Source organism: Octopus bimaculoides, chromosome 11, assembly GCF_046866305.1.
Source record: "Octopus bimaculoides isolate indiv1 chromosome 11, ASM4686630v1, whole genome shotgun sequence".
Classification (NCBI taxonomy): Eukaryota; Metazoa; Mollusca; class Cephalopoda; order Octopoda; family Octopodidae; genus Octopus; species Octopus bimaculoides.
Window position 1 is genome coordinate 49,343,735 of NC_142938.1, and position 24,000 is coordinate 49,367,734.

General features: G+C 35.6%; 1 protein-coding gene across 2 annotated transcripts in view; it reads right to left on the minus strand.

Annotated features, from left to right (window-relative positions):
* The window catches only part of LOC106870833 (uncharacterized), a 49,127-nt gene that overhangs the window by 14,074 nt on the left and 11,053 nt on the right, over positions 1 to 24,000 (minus strand). The window contains exon 2 of one of the 2 annotated variants that reach the window (XM_089359956.1): positions 17,799 to 18,062. The exons of the other annotated variant lie outside the window; for it this stretch is intronic. Coding sequence (XP_089216082.1) covers positions 17,799 to 17,805 — 7 coding nt within the window. The 5' untranslated portion in view covers positions 17,806 to 18,062. The remainder of the gene's footprint in view (positions 1 to 17,798; positions 18,063 to 24,000) is intronic. 2 annotated transcript variants of the gene reach the window in all.

Here is a 24,000-nt window from a genome sequence, read left to right on the forward strand (position 1 = left end):
ACAACGACAACAACAACAACAAACATTGCAGATAAACTTTTATTTTTTATACAGGAATTTGTGAGACAAGGAAGGGTTCATGACCTTTGCAGGTAAGCGATTGCCGTTCAAGCAAACCGTGAAAACACGTGTTATTGATAGATGTTTTATGTTTGCTCTGCGTTGTTATAAAGTCTTTCGTAAGCGTAATATAGCTGGTTAGGAACTTCCTTTCCCAACCACGAGATATCTAGATCGATCTCATTGCATACCATGTTAGGCTAATGCCATTTATTTTTTTCGACCCGTATCTTGTGAGGGAAATAGGGTAGACGGCTGGATTGTACCAGTAATTCTAATGGTACAGTCTTGTCACGTACTCTAGAATTACGTTAATGGTACAGGTATCTATGGAATGTTCAGCCACTTAAATGTTAATTCATGAGCATGTTTGGTCGATTGAATATTTTGATATTTTGATTGACTATTTCACTCTTCATCGACGTACGACAGAGATCTACATTAACCCTCTGCCTGTCCTGTATATCACATGTGATGCACAGGAGATAATTCCCTGGTATCCATGTATCATATATGCATATGATACAGATTCCCAATTTTTCCATGCACCAGAGTAATTTGGGACTTATGAAGAGAAAGCTTTATAATTACTCAGAACGTATGAAACATGGGTTAACTAAAAGGACAAACTTATGAAAATGCTTTGGACAGGCAAAGAGTTAAAATTCTTTAGTTCTATACACGGTAGAATCCGTTTATGAAGAGAAAAAGATAAGGAAAATTATTTACACATTGCAGCAGGTTCATTCTTGAGATTTACCATTTCCAACATTTTACACAAAGCATGATGTGATTTTGAAGACATAGGAATACCATTTGCAAATGCTATTTGCTTATACCTTGAATCAGAATTACTATTCTGACTCACAAATCGTCTGTTGAACGAGGTTTACTTCAATAATTTTTTTCTTTTATATGATCCAATTAAATAAAGTTGAAATAATTGTTAATTTTGTTTTTCAAAATGTATAAACAACTGTTTTTAGATTTATGACAATATACATACAAATACATGCATTTTAAAGTTTATCTGTACAGATTTTCTATAGAATTCAGAGCCAGCGCTGGAAGTTAGGACGTTTCGTATACGAATACGTCTATGTAAATAATGCGGAAGAAAAAACAATAAGTGATGGGTGTATATGCATACTACAGGAGTTCTTGTTCCTTCTTCAGCACTACATCCAACCTACTGACTATCAACAAATACATTGCTTAAATAGTCACTAAAGTTAGCAATATGTTTAATATGTAAATTGTTACATATTAAACACATGCCCGGCAACTGATACGTACCAGAAAAGCCTACCAGCAATAATATATGCATATACATCCTTACATAAAGACGTACATACATACATACATACACACATACATACATGCATACATACATACATGCACACATACATATATGTGTATATATATATATATGTATACACATACACACACATATGTTTGTATCTATTGATACACATATACGTATTTAACATATACATATATATGTATGTATGTATGCATGTATGTACATACTTGTATATTTATGTATGTATCTCTCTCTCTCTGTATATATATATATATATATATATATATATAAAACTATGCATATGTATATATATACGTATATATAAGTATATATATATATATATATATATATATATATATATATATATAACTGTATGCATATATATCTATACATGCACACATACACACATCTAATGATGCACGGTTAAACATCCATTAATGCTATATCACCTAAAGGAATGAATCTATGAAGATGTTCTTCTCGATGCCCACGGATACTACGGACTACGCTGTAATCATCTCAGGAATATGCACTGTAATCTTCAGAGACATGTGATCTATGGAAACCCGCATAGCGATGCATTAAAATATTTATATTCCATCCAAGGATTATTGTCATTATTAGTATATTTATCCTGCATTATATTGGTACAGCTTCGTGCAAATCCCCAAAACTGGTTCACCAGTCAGCATCATTAGACTGTAACCCGCATAATGGCATAGAAGCTTTATTTGTGTATATATCCTTATATATGCATATATTATATATATACGTTTATGGTGTGTGTATGTGTGTGTGCGTGCGTGTGTGTGTGTGTGTGTATGTGTGTGTGTGTGTGTGTGTGTGTGTGTGTGTGTGTGTGTGTGTGTGTGTGTGTGTGTGTGTGTGTGTTTATGAGTGAGTGTGTGTCTGTGATTTCATATCTGAAACGCTGTGATATTGGAATCGACAGCTTTTATGGTAGTTTAGTTCTATAAAGGTCAACTTCAGGTTAAATAACAACAATATAACTGGCATGGAGTTAAGCAACAACTACGGCAATTATAGAAATAATGGAATTCTGTCGTTTCATATAAATATAAAACTCCGTTATCTTCAGCTCTACGGCTTAGCGACTCCAAAGCCTGTTTGAATTATTTATTTAACAATAACATTTCGGAATATATATTAACTAGTTACTATGTTCACCATGCAATTATACATGCCTATACACGCAGACATACAAAAGCGCAAACGTTCATATAAACAGGCACAGTCAATGAGTTTGTGTATGTATATATATTTGTGAGTGTATATATGTGTACGTGTGCATGTGTATTTGTGCGTGCGCATGCGTGTTTAGTAATTTAAGCTTGAAACTTATGCGTAAAGTCCCGTAACGTTTAATGCATTTGTTGGGTACGTGGCTTTGCAATAAATTAGCTAATTTTCCGAAGAAGATTAGTGTTAGCGTCGAATAAGACATATTGTGTGATGTGTCACATATAGGCCTGAAATCCTATCAAACATACACACGTACACACACACAAGCAATCACTAATACCACTTTTCTTTCAGATCTTCCAGAAACATGTTCAAGCGCTACGCATACACACTCTCAATCACACACACACACACACACATACACACACACACACACACACACACACACACACGCACGTACTTACTTGCTTAATACATTTAAAGCTAATGCATTCACACACATATGTCAAGCACAATATAGTCGAATAGTTATGAAGTTCGCTTAGCAACTACGAGGCAAGGGTTCGATCTTATTGCCTAGCATTTTGAACAAATGTCATATACTATATTCTCGTGTTGACCCATACCCAGTGAGAGAAATTGGGTTGACAGAAACTGTATAAAAGCCTGACAAAGTAGATTGTTCTTGTAATTCACTAGGTACAACCTTGTCATACATAGTATCACGCTGATTCTGCCCGAAAATTACGTTACGGTTACACATGTCTATGGAATACTCAGCCACTTATGCGTTAACTCTCATCTTCAAACGACAGAGATTCACCACCATTATCATCACAACCACACACACACACACACACACACACACACACACACACATACACACACATGAGTTACTGTATTTGCATCTGAATGAACAGAAGTGCTATTTAGTAATACAAACGAGAGTCAAACGGCTAATATGAATATTTAATTCCACCTCATGCAGAGTTTCAAGTCACATACAGTCGTTCACGTAATATTAAAATTAATACAAAACTCTACAGCATAATATTTTGGTAGTTTATTGTATAAAATGTCAAAATACGTTCTAGAATTTTATCGGTAGGTATAAGACGAAATAATTCTTTTTTGGAATATTTCGACTCACAGACAAAGCTATAAATAATCCTTTCTACCATAAGTACAACTCCTGAAACTTTGGGAGATTATATCGACCTCAGAGTTCAACTGGTTCTTATTTTATTGACCCTGAAAAAATTCCTCGGTGGAATATGAACTTAAAGCGTAAACGCCGAAGAAATGTCGCTAAGCATTTTTGTCCGGCATGCTAACGATCCAGCCAGCTTGCCGCCTTACATAAAAAAAGTTATAAATAAGGATTTCAATTTTTTGCACAATGCCAGAAATTCCGGGCAAGGGTCTAGTCGATTACACCTACTCCAGTACATGACTGATGCTTATTTTATTGACTTGGAAAAGATGAAAGCCAAAGTCTATCTTGGCAGATTGACGAAATACTTAAGCATTTTGTCCGGCGTATTAACTATTCTGCTAATCCGCCGCCTTACATAAAATAAAAAAATAAAAATAAAAAAAAAATAATGCCAGAAATAATCCTTACTACTATAGGCACAAGGCCTGAAATTTTTGGGGAGAGGACTAGTCAATTATATCGACCCCAGTGTTTCATTGGTACTTGATTTATCGACCAACCCCGAAAGGAGGAAAGGCAAAGTCCGTCTCAGTACGTAAGGACGGACGAAATGCCACTAAGCATTTTGCCCGGCGTGCTAACGATTCTCCCAGAAAATCGCCATAAATGATAGCATGTAAATATTAGGTTGAAAAGCACCTTTTGGATAGAAAAAGTCGAAAGCTGCCCGTAGGTCACGAACCAGCAATGAAACAAATTTAATGTAACTGTATATATGTGTGCTTTAAATGATTACCACAACTCTTTTACAGAGTAATTCGTAGTGGTAGATTTCGTCGTTCAACGATAAGGGTTCAAGTTCTTAATCAATTGAAAAATCTACTCCTGAATTAATGTGTAAGTGGTCGAACATTTCACAGAACATTTATCTTTAACGTAATTCTTAAGTAGAATCAGAATCAATGTGACACAGTATGTAAAAAGCTAATACCATTTCAATTACAGATACACATTACCCGATAGGTTGCTATATAGTTTCCGTCCGCCCAAATTCACTTACAAGAAAGGGATTAACTCGAGGTTAGAGAAAATGAAAACAGCCTGCCACGCGGTGGTATCGAAACTAGGAACCTAGAGGTTGTGAAGCGAATTTCGGATATACTACACGGTGGAGGCGCGTGTCTTAGTGGTTAGGGTGTCAGCATCATGATCGTAAGATTGTGGTTTCGATTCCTGGACCGGGCGACGCGTTGTGTTCTTGAGCAAAACACTTCATTTCACGTTGCTCCAGTCCACTCAGCTGGCTTAAATGAGTAACGCTGCGATGGACTGGCGTCCCGTCGAGCTGGGGAACACATACGCCATTGAAACCGGGAAACCGGGCCCATGAGCTTGGCTAGGCTTTGAAATGGCGTATTTATTTTATTTTTACACCTACACGATGTAAGTTTATACATATACACACACATACACACACACACACACACACACACACACATACATATATATTTAGAAGAATAAAATGGGATTTAAAAATCTTAATAGATATCAAGTAAGCACGCAGTATAAAGGTATAAGTTAAAATTTCCAACGAGTAAGATACCAGTAAATGGATGTAGAATACAAATGCCAGGTAAAAAGTCCTCATGTATCGCAGGTAACTCCAACAATCCTTATACAGAATTTTAAGAAATCCAGTGTATTAACAATAATCAATAATATGTACGAAAAAAAATCATATCTTTATTGTAGATCACACCTTAAAAATCCAACAATTGTTTCAATTATATATATATATATATATATATATATACATAATATTATTAAAATGCAATTGAAATAACTGTTTGATTTTTAAGGTGTGATCTAAAACAGATATGATTTTCTTCGTACATATTATTGATTGTTATATATATAAACGCGCGCACTCTACCCATCCCTCTCCACCCCCTCTCTCTCAAACACACACACATATACCTGGTTGAGTAAACAGTTTTCTCAGATTTTCACAGTTGATTTTTGGAAGCTTGTATTTCCATGTTATATCATTAATTTGATACTTGTCCAGTCGATGCTAAATTGTTTGTTCTTTATTTTCATATATAACATATAAGCATTAATTGTTTATTATTTACTTTACACCTTTGATAATGAGTGGTGAAAAAATTGCAATTAGAGTCATTTTACGCTACCAGTATGAAAAAGGGCTGAGTGAAAGGGAGTGGTAAAAGAAATTAATAAGGTGGAAGTCCCAGGAACTGTCAATGAACATGTGACACAAAACTGGTTCAGACGTTTCAAGGAAGGTGACATCAGACTTGAAGAAAAACCAAGGACAGAAAAATCTTCTGTTACGGAAGATGTAATCTTGTTTGAAATGGTTGAACAACAGCTAAATACAAGCACTCCTGCATTGTCATCAGAATTTGGTCCTTCACAAATCACCATCATTTGACACCTTCATAAGCCCGGCCTTGTGAGCAGATGCCGTCAAGAAGCTGCTCATGAACTGACCAATGATAAGGCTCAATGACGTGAACGTTTGCAAACAATTGTTGGCAAATCCTTGAGACGCCCGTTTTTGGCGTCGAATTGTAACTGGGGATGAAAAATGGATCTATTTTCGTAAACATAATTAGAGAAATCAGTGGCGTCGTTCCGGCCAGGCTTCAGAACCTGTTTGAACCAGAATGTCATGTTGTGTGTTTGGTGGAATTTCGATGGAGTGTTGCCCTTTGAATTTGTCCCAGACGTTCATGCTGTGAACGCTAAGCTTCATATTCAACAACTACAGCGAATATATGATAGTTTGAAAGCCAGCTACCCAGGACTGGCCGACTGCATACATGCACTTCTACAGCATGATAATGCCCCAGTACAGACAGCCAATGTGACAAAGTGCAAACTTGAGGAACTAGAGGGATAGAGGTACTGCTTCATCCTGCCTATAGTCCAGACCATGTACTATCAGATTGCCACTTTTACCGAGTCATGGCTTATTTACTGCACGGACGGAGGCTCAATAGTGCTGATGAGTTTGAAAACGGGTGCAGTGAGATTTTCGCTCCTAAACCAGTCAAATGCAATAAACATGGTATTGAGCTTCTAGTACAACAAAGGCAAAAGACAATAGAATATGACTGGATATATTTTGATGAATAAACACTTTTCGCATGTGATTTGTTTGAACTAATAAAGATTGAAATACGAAGAAACTTTTGACTCAAATTTGTGTGTGTGTATATATATATATATATATATATATATATATATATATATATATATATATATATATATATATATATATATATATATAGTAAAAATGGATACATAAGGGTGGAAAATCACAGGAATAATACCATATGTCCAACGCAAGATACAATATGTGTTATATTAACAATACATAATTATACAAAAATTACAGTTTATATATGTATATATATATATATATATATATATATATATATATATATATATATATATATATATACATACATACATACATACATACATACATACATACACACACACACACACACACTCATATATATACGTGTGTGTGTGTATTGGTTTAAGATACATCTTGTGGATGTATCGTCAGTGATGTTTCTGGGGTCTCAGATAATTTCGGATCTTTCAACATCAGACTTCTTCGACCAGTTGATCCAGCCGGGGTTGATCAAGTCCCAGCTTGTATCCACCCAATAACAACAAACCATTGGTCTACCCTCTCTATTCAAAGTCACATAGTGGCCTTCTCTGCAGATTCATTGATAGAATAGCTTTCCTCTTGCTGCAACAGTACTCTGCTTCTAACTTAAGCTACCCTATGACCATCTTCTTCCTCCCTCCTCAGATACATTTGAATAGTACCTCTTGTGACCCATCGTCTCTGTATGTAAACTTTCCACCGAATTCATGTACAGATACCTCCATCAGTTATTCACATCCTTTATGCAGCCATCCCGTCACACATCTGTGACATCTACTACACTCAGTCTCATCAATTACTTTTCTTCTTTATTAGCCTCTTTAAGCTATTTTGGACTATAAGCTTTAAGTACACCCAAATCGTCATCCTTTACTACAAAGATGGACAATTGATCCCAATTTTTCTTCCTTTCTTTCTTTTATTTTTTCTCTCGTCCTTTCCTTGCTTTCTCTGTCCCCTTCGTCCTCTCTTTCACTCTCTTTCTCTCTATCCTGATTCTCCTTCCTTCTGTTCGTTGTTCCTATCAATTTTTTAAAAAACTCCTCCTTTCGTATAAATTATATCATAAAACAAAAATAAAACGTTCGTTTAATTTACAACTCTTGTGCATACATAACTTCTACCCATTCCGAGTTATTTTTATTTTATATTGATATGCATCGATATAACTACCATTTGACTTCTCTCGTATGAAGTTTATCGACTTTCTTTGATATTTATCAATTTGTATTATCCAAGATTATTTAAATTCATGTGTTCCGACAATAGACATTCACATATTCTAAGATATTTATAATAACTAGGGCCATGCCATTAAGAAAAAAAATCAGCCAATCAGAGATTAATCTAATTGATAGCAGTTTCAATTTTTGGCACAAGGCCAGTACGTTTTTGGGAGAAGGGAGACCGTTAGTTGAATTATATCGATTCACAGTGATTAGCTGATATTTTATTCTATCGAGCTCGATAAAAGGCAAAGAGATGAAAGGCAAAGTTGAATTCGGCAGGATTTGAACACAGATCGTAGGGAACCGGAAGAACTAATGCTAAGCATTTTGTCCGACGCGCCAATGATTTCTGCTAGGTCAGGAAAACAACTTAATAGCGTCCATTTCAATACTTAGTTTAAAACTATTTTTTAGGAATAAATTTTATATACATAGGTGCAGACATAGTTGTGTGGTTAAGAAACTCGATTTGCAACCACGTAGTATCAGGTTCAGTCCCACTGCACTGCGCCTTGAGCTTTTACTATAACTTCAGGTCGACCAATGTCTTGTGAGTGAATTAATTTGGTGGGCAGAAACTGAGTGAAAGCTCATTGTGTATGTGCATATAATATATATATATATATATATATATATATATATATATATATATATATATATATATATATATATATATATATATATATATATATATATATATATCTATAAGTGTGTGTGTGTGTGTGTGTGTATCGATCTGTGTGCCGTGTATCTTTGTACCTAAGTTCATCTCTCTGCCCCCAACATTGTTTGATAACCGTTGTTGGTTTGTTTATGTCCCCGCCTTAGCAGTTCGGCAAGAGGAGCCGTGAGACTGAGCATCAGCCTTAAAACATTTTTTAAAAAATAAACATAAGTATAGGGGGCGATTTGTTCGACTAAAACCCGTCAATGCGGTGCTTAAGCATGGGCGCAGTCCACTGATTGTAACAAGTAACAGATAAAAGAGAAAAGACAGTGAAGATTATATTTTTTGCTGATATGCATTTTGTACAACTACAAATATGATAAAAGAAAGGAAGCTGGACTTCGATAATTATGATTCATTCCAATGAACTTAATTGATTAAACTCATTTAGCATTGGTGGTTTGTAAAGCATGAAATAACGATTTACTGTCACTGTACCTTATGAAATGGAAGATTCCAGAATATCCTATTCATACCAAATAAAATATTCACTATTTGTCCAGGGAAAAAATCGCAGTTCTATTATGCAATGAACCAAAATTATTTGTTTTCGTTCATGTAGTTAAGTGGACAAGCCCACATAGATTTGATTAAGTAATTGAATTATCTAATAATCTAACATTTAATTTAGCAAAGTCGTTTGTATTAATGCATATACATACATATTTATATGTATGTATGTATGTATGTATGTTTGTATGTATGTATGTATGTATGTACATATGTATTGCGAACGCGATGAAGAAAAAAAAAAGAAAAAAAGACAACAGTGGCGCGACAAATTTGAACAAATATTGTATTAGTCTAACGCTCAGAAAGGAAAGGAAAGGAAAAGCTTAGCGTTTCAAACGTTTCTCCTTCCTCAGAAGAACAGTGAAAAAGAAGAAAAGTAAATGAGTGTGAAAAGAGGAAAAAAAAATGGTTGAAAAGAGAAGAAAGAAACGGATGAGGTGTTAGGAGTTAGGTGGAACATATATATATATATATATATACATATATATGTGTGTGTGTGTGTGTGTGTGTGAGTGTGTGTGTGTATGCATAAAGTGTGTGTATATGTGTCAAGTGAAAGTATGTATATTATGTGCTAAAACAAGTGTATTTATATACGCGCACACGTGTATATATATATATATATCCGCACATACAGACTCACGCGTATGTATGTATCCACAAACACACACACCCGTGCACGCAAACACACACATACATCTACACTCAGCGACACGGAGACACACGCACGCGAGCACACGCGCACGCGAGCACACGCGCACGCGAGCACACGCGCACGCGAGCACACGCGCACGCGAGCACACGCGCACGCGAGCACACGCGCACGCGAGCACACGCGCACGCGAGCACACGCGCACGCGAGCACACGCGCACGCGAGCACACACGCACGCGAGCACACACGCACGCGAGCACACGCGCACGCGAGCACACACGCACGCGAGCACACACGCACGCGAGCACACACGCACGTGAGCACACACGCACGCGAGCATACACGCACACAATCACACATAATCACATACACAAACACACACACACACACATACGCAGACAGACAGACAAACAGATAGACAGAAACACACACACACACACACACACACAAATCAAGGAATACAATTTAATTGGCATATATGATACATTCCGAACTTATCAAAATTTCTTTCCGAGTAGGAGAACAAACAACCATAGCGGCAATCGAATTAGTGGGTTGGCTAGTTGATCGAAAAATTAAATACTCCATCGTCGAAACTGCCGGAGATCCATTTTAACGTACGTACGTGTGTACATCTAGGCTGATGGGAATTGCTACTGGTACCATGAAGGATGGTGTCTGGACACCCAGTAGGACTAAAAACAAGATTTTTCGAAGAAAGGATGAACTCCTTGTGGGCCAATTGACATACAGTTGGAGAAAGCAAGGGCAAACAACTCCATTATTTCTGCTATGAAAACACTATGAAAAAGTCAGAACGAAGTAGCACTATGGCGTTATCTGATGAGAGAAACGGCGCTTCACCCGAAAGACTTTTAGTTGCAGTGTCATCAACGCGTTGCAAAGGAGTACGATACATGACACCTACAACAATCCATATATATATATATATATATATATATATATATATATATATATATATATATATATAACATGAGAGAGATAGGGGTTGAGGGTTCAACCCACTAAGGGATAGTATCTATCCAGTATACTGCTGGGAGGGTACCCAATTATTGCTACACTAGTGCTATACTAGGTGCAATCAATGGGAGCGGGTAAAAGTGGAGGTTTTACCCAAAATTTGTGTAACAATTAGAAAATGGAGGATAATATGCTGAACCCAACTACTTGAAGACGGTGTATCCCGTTGAATTCATTAATTTAATTCATAGCAAAAGTGACAAAAAAGGAATATATATATATAGTGTATTGTTCAGTGATGGTAAGATAAAAGAAAGTAGCTCATCTTGTGAGAGATAAATATTAATTAATAAACACAATATATGTTTTTATGTGCTACTAGTCTCATGTAGTGAGAACATTGTTTTATAATAAGTCAGGTGTCCCAGCACAATCATCAGACACTGCCCACATGGCATAATGAACTAAAAATGGGGCGACATATATATATATATATATATTCATAAACATGCATGCATGTATTTTATTTTGCATAGGAGTATATGTGTGCGCCCATATATCTGTATGGTATGGTGTAGTGTGGTGTTGGTGGTGGTGTGTGTGTCTGCTGAATTCACGTACATGATTGTATGTATGTTCATTCTACGAAATTTAAATAGAGAGTCCCTGGAATGCATTATGGATCTGCTTTGTACCACTAAACGATTGGATTCGGAAGGGGAATGCAAGTCACAAAGCGCTGACATTCATATCTTCTGAAGTATGCATATATATATGCATATATGCATATATAAATATTTAAATATTCTTTTGCTATTTAACTTTACCAACTGCACCAACGCATGACCATTGTCACCAATTCTGTGATAATTGTCAAATTTGTCATTGGAAATACACAAACTATTGATATCCATGTATGTATGTATGTATGTATGTATGTATGTATGTATGTCATTAAAGGCCTGTGATATGCAGGACACTGACTGGGAGAACAATGACTGTCATCACCACAGATGGAGGAAGCAGGTTAAGGAGGGAATCGACACGGCTCGTATAGTGAATGGGGAAAGCTTGGTCTGCAATGCTTGCAGTCGTGTATGCTTGTCAAGAGTAGGGCTCATTAGCCACCAACGGAGCCGCAAATGCAAAATATAAGTTAGTCCTACAGCGCACAATGTTCCTGAAGGTCAGCAATGGTCTTCCTCGCTCACGAGTGGACGGCCATCATGAATGTATGTATGTATGTATGTATGTATGCACCCCACCACCGACCCCCCACCCCACACCCATCCCCCCACACTATATATATGTATATATTTTCTATTTAATCGCCAGAAATAACCATGTGGCTTACATGCTGAGAGTTTCGTACATTGGCTCTTATACATTAGGCTTGTGCTAGCATACGTATGTGCGTGTATACGTGTGCATGTATGTATGTATGTATGTATGTATGTATGTATGTATGTATGCATGCATGTATGTATGTATATATATGTTTGTATGCAGGTACGTACCTACGTATACGTTGATGTATGTATGTGGTCGTGCCATTGGTGACTTAACCAGTAACCCTACCGAGCCTACTTGGTACGAAGGGTGTTTTTCGTTTGACTTATGTATGCGTACATACACACATACATATGTCTGAATGTCAATACTTGTGCACATTAACACATCGCAAGCTAAACATAAATATTTTGCATATTTTCGCACCTTCATCAATTATATTTTATTGTTATTTCATAACTAGCCGTGTCCTTTCTCGTTTTATAATACACAATTTTTCATGATTTGTGTGGATGTATAGGGTGGTCCAAAAGTCTTGCCACCTCCTGTAAATATTGTTTTAATTTTCTATTATCAAGTTTCACAAGAGCAATACCAGAATACCCAACAGTTGAAAGGCGCTGTTTCGGCAGCCTTTGCAACAATCACCAAAGCATAGCTTCGTAAAATATCACACAGGACATGACGCCGCATCATTTTGTGTCACGAAAATGATGGTGCTCATACAGACCTCGATGTGTGACAGTGTCAGTGTCAATGAAAGTGAATATACTAAAGCCAGTACGTGTTTGACATTATTATATTGTTCCTCTATTGTTCTTATTAGTTTTCGGTAGGATAGGGGGACTTTCGAACCACCCTATAGTTAGTTATATTACCAGTTCAAACAATAATTACAGTTATATACTTAAATAGCTATTCTGGGTTTAGTGTTTGTTCAATTTCTATTTTTTCTGTCCTAGATCATTATACCTATCTTGCTTAAATTTTACAGGATTTTCAGGGAACATTGTATCAATATTCGTTAATATTACAACAACAACAACAACAACAACAACAACAACAATAATAATAATAATAATAATAATAATAATAATAATAATAATAATAATAATAATATTATCTCTGGCTGCCCAGTCCTGGCTGCCCAGTCCTGGCTAAGAAGGAATATATTCACAGACACGACAGAGCTGGGACCAACATACACTGGAAGCTATGCCAACACTATGGAATAACAACAGAAAAAAGATGGTATAAACACACGCCAGAAAAGGTCACAGAAAACGAGAAAGCAACCATACTCTGAGATATGCCAATACACACAGATAGAGAAATTAAGGCAAATGGACTAGATATAGTTGTCAAAGAGCATGAAGAAAAAAAATGCTTTCTAATTGATGTATCAATACCAGCAGATGACAACGTTTCTCTAAAAGAAATGGAAAAACCTTCAAAATACAAAGACCTGGAAATAAAGGTAACTCGAATGTGGAATCTAAAAACAGAAACAATTCCTATCATAGTAGGCGCCTTAGGTATAATAAAAAAATATTCAGACAAATACATAACAAAAACACCAGGACTTACAAATATATATAACACAGAAAATTGCACTACTGGGCACTGCACACATCCTACGCAAAACACTTTCAATACAGTAACCATAAGAGCACCACAGCAAACCACAGCACATACCCAAGGCGCACAGAGCTGCGCTCGGTAGTGAAGTGAAAGCACGTTATAAAAATAAAACTACTGAACAATAATAATAATAATAATATTCTACTCAATATTCTGCTCAATACCACAGATTTGCTTGTCAGTTGTTATGATGCATGTGCCTGGTGTACCCTTATCAAACGGGTAGTCACGATGGGCATACTGAGCTTGGTATATTTTACCCCATTGTCACTTTGATGGCATGCACTGCTCTCTCACTCAATAATATAACAACCTTATAAATACATTGGCTAAAGTAATTTGAAAGAAAAAGGCTAGGCCGTTACGGACTGATTACCTTTGATCATAGAATTGCTTGATCACGTCTGGCATGAGGGCTAAATGACGAGAACAGTATCCATTTAAATTATGTTAACTCACTGCGAAGTATTTCATCATAGGTTTCCTACTCCAGAGCTAACATGGGGAGGAGCTGGGAGGCTAAATGACAACAATAATGACGACGACAACAACAACAATAACAAAATCAGTATGCAACACATTACGATCGATTCAGTCGCTTAGAAGCAAAAGTCCATACCTATTTAGTGTAAAGTCAGCGTTGATTAAGACTTTACATTTCGCTTGACGGCTTATTCGTCCAGTCCGGCGAAACTTAAGGTCCAAGTCAACTCTAATTTTACAATGAATTTAACTCGACTGTCAGTGTTGAGTCGCTTCCTGTCAGTAAATGTCCTGTTGTTATTCTTAAACTTGCAATAAAATAATAACCACTGTTTAAAATTAAATCCCACTCCTACAAATTTATGAGTCGGTGAAAAATGTAAAATTATTACAAATTGTTTCAACCGACGGAAGCTATTATACATAGTCTGATAACTAAGGTATTTTAAATTACTTTGAACTCGCGTATATTTGTGTGAATGCATTTATTTGTGAATTTGAATGTATTCATTTAATCTCTCTCTCTCTCTCTCTCTCTCTGTCTCTCCCCACCTCTCTCTGTGCATCTACCCTCTTTCTGTTTCTCTGTGTTTGCTGATGTAGAACTTTCAGTTAAATGTGTAAATCTATGGGAAAGCAGCGAATTGACGGAATCATTACAGCGTCGGAGGAATGCTCCTGCTATTTGTTCCCTCTCTTGGCGCTCTGAGTTCAAATCACGCCGACGTCAAATAGCAATTGCTGCAATACTCAGCGGCACAAATAGATGATGCTATGCATTGCAGCGACCGTCCGAATCCGACTGTTTTTTGGACTGTCTCCAAATAACGATGGTTGACCTTTTTACTGATCAAAATTATCAATTTACCGAAGTCAACTTTGTTTCTACCCTTTCTCAGAACGCAGAGAACCGGGAAAAATGTCGCTAAGTATTTTGTCAGAAACACTATCGATTCTTCCAGCTCACCGCCTTAATAATAGTAATAGTTGTTGTTGTAGTAGTAGTAGTAGTAGTTCCGTTATTGGCCACAGGGGCCACAAAAGGAATTCAGCGACAAAAGACAATGGAGATTTGCATAAACACGTATAAACAATAACAATCAATTCACAAACTGGAGGGTCAACCTTAGGAACGAGAAAATGTCTCCACTGTACCGAATCTGTAATAGAGTTGACGAAACCATTGCCCATATCGTGAACGAATGTCCCAGACTTTCCCAGGGTCATTATAAGTTGTGCCGACACGACGAGGTAGCGCAGAAGTGCTACATTGGAAACTGTGTGAAAAGTAGGGTCTAGAGAGATGCAAGACGTAGTATGAGCATAAAGTAGAAAGAGTGGCGAAGTCGGAGACCTGCAATATCCTGTGAGATTTCTCAATACAAACGGACCAGATGCTAGAGTACAACAAGCTCGAGCGTGATCGGTTTGGTCGCTTGGGTGAGACATGTGACTTTCTGTAGTATATCCATATTATACAGTTCAGTGCCCTTAGCAGCCGTTGCTGCGAATGTATTGTTGTTGTTATTGCTGTTGATGTTGTTATTCACGTTCGAAATATTATTGCCATTTGTGTTGCCGAGATTATTTTTGTTTTTGTTTTTGTTTTTTCCTTCTATCAGGATTTTTGTGGTTGCAGTGGTGGTGGTGATAGAGATCGTGATATCCGTGTCCGTGGTCGCATTGTTGTCGCTGTTAGTTGATGTCTGTGGTATTGTCCCTTTTATTTCAGGAAGTCAACTTCATAGTTAGAATTAAATTACTTTGCTGTGTTGTTATAGTTGTTTCTGTTAGTTGCCATAGTGTGGTCCTTTGGACTTTGAACCTGTGTCTCCTTCTATTTGAGGGGTGAAGGTGGAGGACTCTAACATTTATTATAACTCACTATAAGAGCTACCTCTGACATGCGCACTCGCGTCTCTGAGCAGGGTGGACATCGTTATGTTTGTTTTTAAAGTTATTTTTTTCCATAACAAAATGAAAATTTTCTTTTCGAATTTTAGCCCCTAAAGGAGTACAAACAAGCAAACCAAGCAGACCTATACAATGCTGGTGGTTTCAAGATTAACAATATTAAACAATCAACAACTTTTGGAGGCAAATATAAACAGATAAAAATTATGAGCTATTCGATACGCGTCCAGCCAATACGAAAATAATATTACTACTACTACTACTAATAATAATAATAAATTTGACAAATAATAATAATAATAATAATAATAATAATAATAATAATAATAATAATAATAATAATAATAATAGCAATAATAATAATAATAATCATGATAATAAAAATTAGGAATTTGACAAATATAAGGAATTTGACAAATTGAGGAATTTGACAAATTGAGGAATTTGACAAATTGAGGAATTTGACAAATTGAGGAATTTGACAAATGAAGTAAATATAAGGACCTGGAAATTGAAATACGAAAGATATGGCATCTTAAAGCGACAACTGTTCCTGTTATTGTTGGTGCCCTAGGTATGATAAAAAAGGGATGTCAGAAACATCTAGATAAAAAAGGGATGTCAGAAAGATCCCAGGAGAACCATGTCACAGAGAAATCCAAAGATTGTGCTGACAAGTACTGCCCACATCCTTAGAGAGACCCTATCCATTTAAATGTCCGTGTTGTATTACATGAAGATATTTCTTCCTCTCCCCAAGCTTTCTTCTCCCCTGTCACTCCCCCTCCCCCGCCACTTCCCCTCCCCAAGCTTTCAGCCATACTGTAACATATCTCATCCTTCACACGCCCTAGGACGCCGGATGTGTCTCGGCAAGTGATTGTAACAAACATGCAGATTAAAAGTAAAAAATAATAATTATTTCAAATTTTTGCACAAGGTCTGGAATTTTTGTGGGAGGGGTCTAGTCGATTACATCGACTCCAGTGTTTCACTGGTACTTAATTTATCGACCCCGAAAGGATGAAAGGCAAAGTTGACGTAGGCGGAATTTGAACTCAATAATAATAATAATAATAATAATAATAATAATAATAATAATAATAATAATAATAATAAGGATAATAATAATAATAAATGTAACGATTCTTTGGGACTTTCTAGTATGTACAGACCAGACCATCAATGCAAATAAACCAGATATTGTTGTGAAAGATCAAAACAATAAAGTCTGTTTAATGATTGACATGAGCATACCTTGTGACCATAATATCTTGGCAAAAGAATTTGGTAAGTTCAGAAAAATTAAAGATTTGGTAATCGAAATCGAAAAGATGTAGCATCTTAAGAAGGTTACAATACCAGTGATTGTAGGAGCAACTGGAATGGTCAAAAAAGGAACTGAAAATTATTTAAGAATAATTTCTGGCTTACCCTCCATGCATGAAGTGCAAAAGATTATCTTAATTGGTACGTCACAACTACAGAGAAGAGCATTGTCGATGTGAATTTTCTTTCCCTTTTTCCCTTTTATTTCCTTTGTTTACTTTTTAATTTTTAATTTTTTCCTTTTTCTTTCTGTCGTTCTTCCCCCTTTTCTCTATTACACGACTTTGTAAATGAACAGTCTGGTGTGTATATTTTAATGTCCTACCAATGTAGACTGTGCATTTCTCTGCCCTAGCTGCCAGGAAGACACTAAGCAAGAAATGGAAAGAGAACTGAAAGATGATAATGATCATAGCAACAACAACAACAACAACAACAACATTATTAATAATAATAATAATAATAATAATAATAATAATAATAATGATGATGATGATGATGATTATGGTGATGATGCAGTACCAGGCAGTTGCTCTCATGGTTTCTGATCTTAACTGATTGGAAGTGTTATCATGTACATTGTTTTGTCTTGGTATAAAAGATGGTCTATTCTGCTCAATACCACAGATTTGCTTGTCAGTTGCTTGACCATAACCAGTTGAGCATGTCCCTTAGTAGCTGACGATATGTGCATCTCTGATCATGAGCAGAAGTAGTAAGGGAGCATCATAGCCATGTGTTGAGAGGAATTCTTTGGGGTTTGGATAATTCACCTTTGGAAACATGGTTATTTTGTTCAACATCCTTGAACAATCCTTATTCAGGGACCTTTTGAGCGGGATAGGCTACTCAACCTGAAGAAAATTCTAAGTGGGTCCTACTTGCAAGGTCATAACAGCTGACACTGTAGTACATTTCCAGCGTAAGATGCTTTGCAAAGGTAATAATAATAATAATAATAATAATAATAATAATAATAATAATAATAATAATAATAATGATAAACCTTTCTACTATGATAAACCTTTCTACTATAGGCACAAAGTCTGAAAATTTTGGGAAGAGGTAAAGTCGATCACATCGACCCAAATATTTGACTGGTACTTAATTTATTAACCTTGAAAGTTGACCTCGGCGAAATTAGTAATGATGATGACACTAATAATAATAATAATAATAATAATAATAATAATAATAATAATAATAATAATAATAATATTGATAATAATAATAATAATAATAATAATAATAATAATAATAATAATAATAATAATAATAATAATAATCTTTTCTACATATAGGCACAATATAACAACAACAATAATAATAATAATAATAATAATAATAATAAAAACAATTATAATAGCTTTTGATTTCGGTATTAGATCAGCAATTTTGAGAGAGAGGAGCTTAGGCAATACTGTCCACTCTGAAACTTGATTGGTACTTGATTTTATCCACCTCAGAAGGATGAAAGTAAATTTGATAATAACAAAAATGGTTCTTAATTTAATCACTAGGTCAGTAGTTTTGGGAGGAAAGGGTTAGTCGAGGCCCTCGATAACAGTACTTGACTGGCACCTTATTTTATCGATTCTTGAGGGATGAAAAGTAAGATTGATCTTTTTGAGAGAAATATCACAAGGCATTTTTCCGAAGCTCTAACAATTCTACTAACTCATTGCCCTTATCATAATAATTCTTTCTATTATAAGCATAAGGCCTGAAATTTTATGGGGAGAGGCTAGTCGATTATATCGACCCCAGTACTCGACTAGTACTAATCTTAACGACCACGAAGGACTGAAAGGCAAAGCCGACCTCGGCGGAAATTAAACTCAGAACGTGAAGACGAACAAAATGCTGCTAAGCATTTTCCTGGCGGACTAACGATTCTGCCAGAAATGGAAACAAAATTGAAAGAAGATAATAATAATAATAATAATAATAATAATAATAATAATAATAATAATAATAATAATAATAACAATAATAATGATAATAATAATAATAATAATAATAATAATAATAATAATAATAATAATAATAATAAAAGGTGGACGTTATTCCTCATGTCCCGCAAATAAAATTAAAAAAAGCATAAATAGACACTTGAGGAATATATTTCAATCCTACACGCTTATTTTAAAGCAGTGCTCTACCCACAGCACGAAAATACAACAACAAATACATATAAAATCTGGAAGAAAAATAACCTAGATAAAGATCTGGTTACAGCAATGAACCCTAATAAACTAGCTAACATACGAAGATATATTATTCTCAAAAAAAAAAAAAAAATCAGAAATAGAACACTTAAAAGGAAAAAAAATACATCGGGAAAACGTAGATAGTAACCACACAGCAATCCCAAATAATATCATAAGCACTGGGACTGTAAAATACGAAGACAGACGTAACATTTCCAACAAAAACGCAGTAAACAACGAAAGACAACAAACTCAGACCATAGGAATGTATAATGATGAGCAAAATGTTCCAAACCAGAACACCCCAGACAAAAATATGAACGGGAAGGAATACGAAGCAAATCTAAAACATGGAAACAGCCATCCTCATTAGAAGAGGAATATTCCAAGGAGACACGTTGTCTCCACTCCTTTTCTGCTTGGCACTGACACCTTTATATGACAAGCTAAACAGAAATGGATGTGGATACAACTGTCACGGCAAAGCAATCAGCCATCTGTTGTATATGGATGATCTAAAACTGTACGCTACAAATGATAAACAGCTGAAAACGTTACTACAGACAATACATGGATTTACCAAAGAAATAAACATGAAATTTGGCTTAGAGAAATGTGCCGAAGTAACCTTGAAAAGAGGAAAACTAGTCAAGAGTAGCAACATCACACTAGATAAAGCAAATGAAATAAGAGAGTTAGACCAAAGCCAGATATACAAATACTTAGGAATCAATGAACTAGATACGATACAAGACACACAAATGAAAAAGAAGACATAAAAGGAATACTATAGACGAGTTAGATTAATACTGAAAACAGAGCTCAATGCAAAAAACAAGATAATAGGTATCAACACTCTAGCCGTCTCAGTTATAAGTTACAGTTACAATATTCTTAACTGGACTCTAAATGAACTAATCAAAATAGACAAGAAAACAAGAAAAATAACAACAGGATTTAGGATGCACCGTTGGTAAAAGGTTGAAATGCATGGCTTGGGAAGGTAGGAATTACCATCAGGATGGGATTGTCGCAGAAAACAGCTTTGTTGGGAACAGCAAGGATCCTAAAGAAGGTGTTAGAAAGCTGAAGAAGGAATGACCCAAGGGAACCTTTGACCATTGGATATGGCTCGCAATTTTAGTATTGTGTCGGTATAATATCTAGCGGAGCAAAAGCGACACATAAAATTATAATAATATTAATAACGTCAACTTCAATTTGCTTATGATGGTAAGTTTTGGATGAAATCTTTCCGACAGTAGTAACCTGTTGATAACACGAAGCAAAAGATACAAAACTACCAAGACGTTTAATTCAATTAAGCGGATAACGCTTAATTTAGTTTAACCCTTCGTGGCCGGCGGGGTTGGAATGACACAAAAGCCCATTGAGATCCTGAGGGACCCCCTCTTATTTTTGTGCATTTCCGCACTATCCATAAAATAATATTTGTTTAATCTTGCATATATGTGTGAGTGCATGATACAGAACAAGAAATTTCGCACTTTACAGAAATATATTTGTAATTATTAGCGTTTAATGGAGGGGGAATTGAAATATAATTTATTGACCGAAAAAATAACCTTTACTGAAAGAAATCAACATTTTTTATAGTTTTATAAACTATACATATAGCACTAAATATAAAATAAAACAAAAATATTTAGTATATCGGTTCATAACGGTAGAAATACGAAGAAAATTGATTTGGAGTTCATCAGAATATCTGAAAAAAGAACAGAAAAAAAATGCACAGAAAGCCAATGGAGTCCAGTTGGACCTCAATTACCTTATTTTATGCTTTAACATCCATATGACTGGACATTTTTAACACAAAATTTGTATGTGCATACATAAACTATTGACAATAAAAGTAATGAGGTATAAAAATTATTTAAACAAAAAATGTAAAACTTGCATACCTTTTAAAATTTGCTGTGGTGCCAAGCGACCTCACCAGCCCACGAAGGGTGAATTATGGAGTTCAAATACCACTCATCTTGAGAACAATAATCGGTTCATAACGTTATCATTGATCATGAACAAAAAAAAAAAAAAGGTTGCTCTACACGTATATGCAGAAATTCCGCCGGTCACGCTGGCCAAACTTAGCACACCAGTAGCCACACCCCACCTCACTTCACTACTCTTTTACAAAAACCAATACCACCGTCACCATCGCCACCACAACCGCCGCTACAAATGCCGCCGTTTCTCCATATGTTTCTTTTAGTAGCCAGGGGTGTTTTTGTTTTAATCTCTGTAGTCATTACAGAGTTTGGGAAGCGGATTACTCGAAAAATCCGAAGCTTTGAAAACCAGTTAATTGTGTTAATGATTACTTGTTGATAACGTGATTTATGATTATGATGTTAAGCTGCTTCGACTGTTTTATATTTTCTTTTATTTTAGCGTCTTAAGCATCTTAGAAAATAACTCGAAAAACATGTTGAGAGCAATAATACAATGACTGACGTACAACAGCCCGAAAATACACACACACACACACACACACACACACACACACACACACACACACACACACACACACACACACACACACACACACACACACACACACACACACACACACACACACACACACACAGCCACGTACATGGGCGCTCACACACACGCATATATTTAAACACACACACAAAAACACGTATATTAGAACAATAGTATAATAAACGAAATATAACAGCCGAAACTATGTGTTTATGTGTGTGTGTGTGTGTGTGTGTGTGTGTGTATGTTTGTGTGTATGTATGTATGCAGGTATGTATGTATATATATATGTATATATATATATATATATATATATATATATATATATATATATATATATATATATATATATATATGCACACACACACACACACACACACACACACACAAATGCGAGTGCAAGTGTTTGAGTGAGTTTGTATGATTGCGTCTATTAAATTAATTATCATTGTTTTTATTCCTTACTTCCGTCCTCTCGTTAACCTGCAGGTGTCTTAGATAATAGGCACAATTTAACATCTAATAATGGTTGTTTGTCCATCCAGACGTACATAAAAGGAAATACAATTACAGCCTAATTGCATACACAAAGACCACACTAATATAGAATACAATGCAGTGAGTTATTGGGTGGGCGGGACAACCAGAGACCTCTGCCGTATGAAAATTTAATAGTAAAATGGGCGATAGCGTACTTGAGGCAGTACACTGAAAAATTAATTTATTTTTAATTAAAATTTCAGTGTCCTATTTTTTCTATTTTTACCACAAATTTAACATTTACGTAATGATGTGTTTTCTTCATTGTGTAATTTTAATTAATTAGGTATTTTGTAATTAATTAAAATTTCTTGGTTCACTACATATTGTGATGCTAGTGTCCACTTTAATACACATACTCATATTTTAAAGAGAATATAAAATGGTGTGTTCGTTCATCCATACGCAACGGTTGTACCAAACATAATTAAAAAATGGGCATTAATTGACAGAGGTCATTCAAATTGCACAGGATGGTAGAGTGAACAAGGGAGATTAGGAAATAAGAAAGAGACAAACAAGTAAATAAAATATGAAGTTAGATAAGTAAAATATGTGCTGTTGAAGAAGCGTCGGAATATGAAACGAAAGTATAAGACTCAAAGAATGTGTACAATGAATATAAATGTGTATAATGAAACCAATTAAGCCGAATGAAAAGGACCGGAAATGATCTAACGTTTTGGGTTATACACTTCACCAAAGAGAAATAAAAGGAATAAGCGTTGTAGAAGAAAAAGAACAGAGCGATATAGATTTTCGACCACTGTTTACATGGCAAGCTTGGTACAAAAAGGAAGTTGAAGAGTGTAATATAAGGACCGGAAATGGGGACACCACCTTGGTCATAGTGACAATAAGTGGGAACTAGAGCAGCTGCTGCACAGACGCAAACATAACTAAAGGAAGTTTATTTAGCTGATTGGCAACGATTCATTCATTAATATGCTTCAACCAGTGAATTAAAGACAGCAGTTTCTTATTCCTACATCTTTATTTCATCATGCATCTTCAGTCCCCCGTTCCCCCAAACTATTTATCTACAT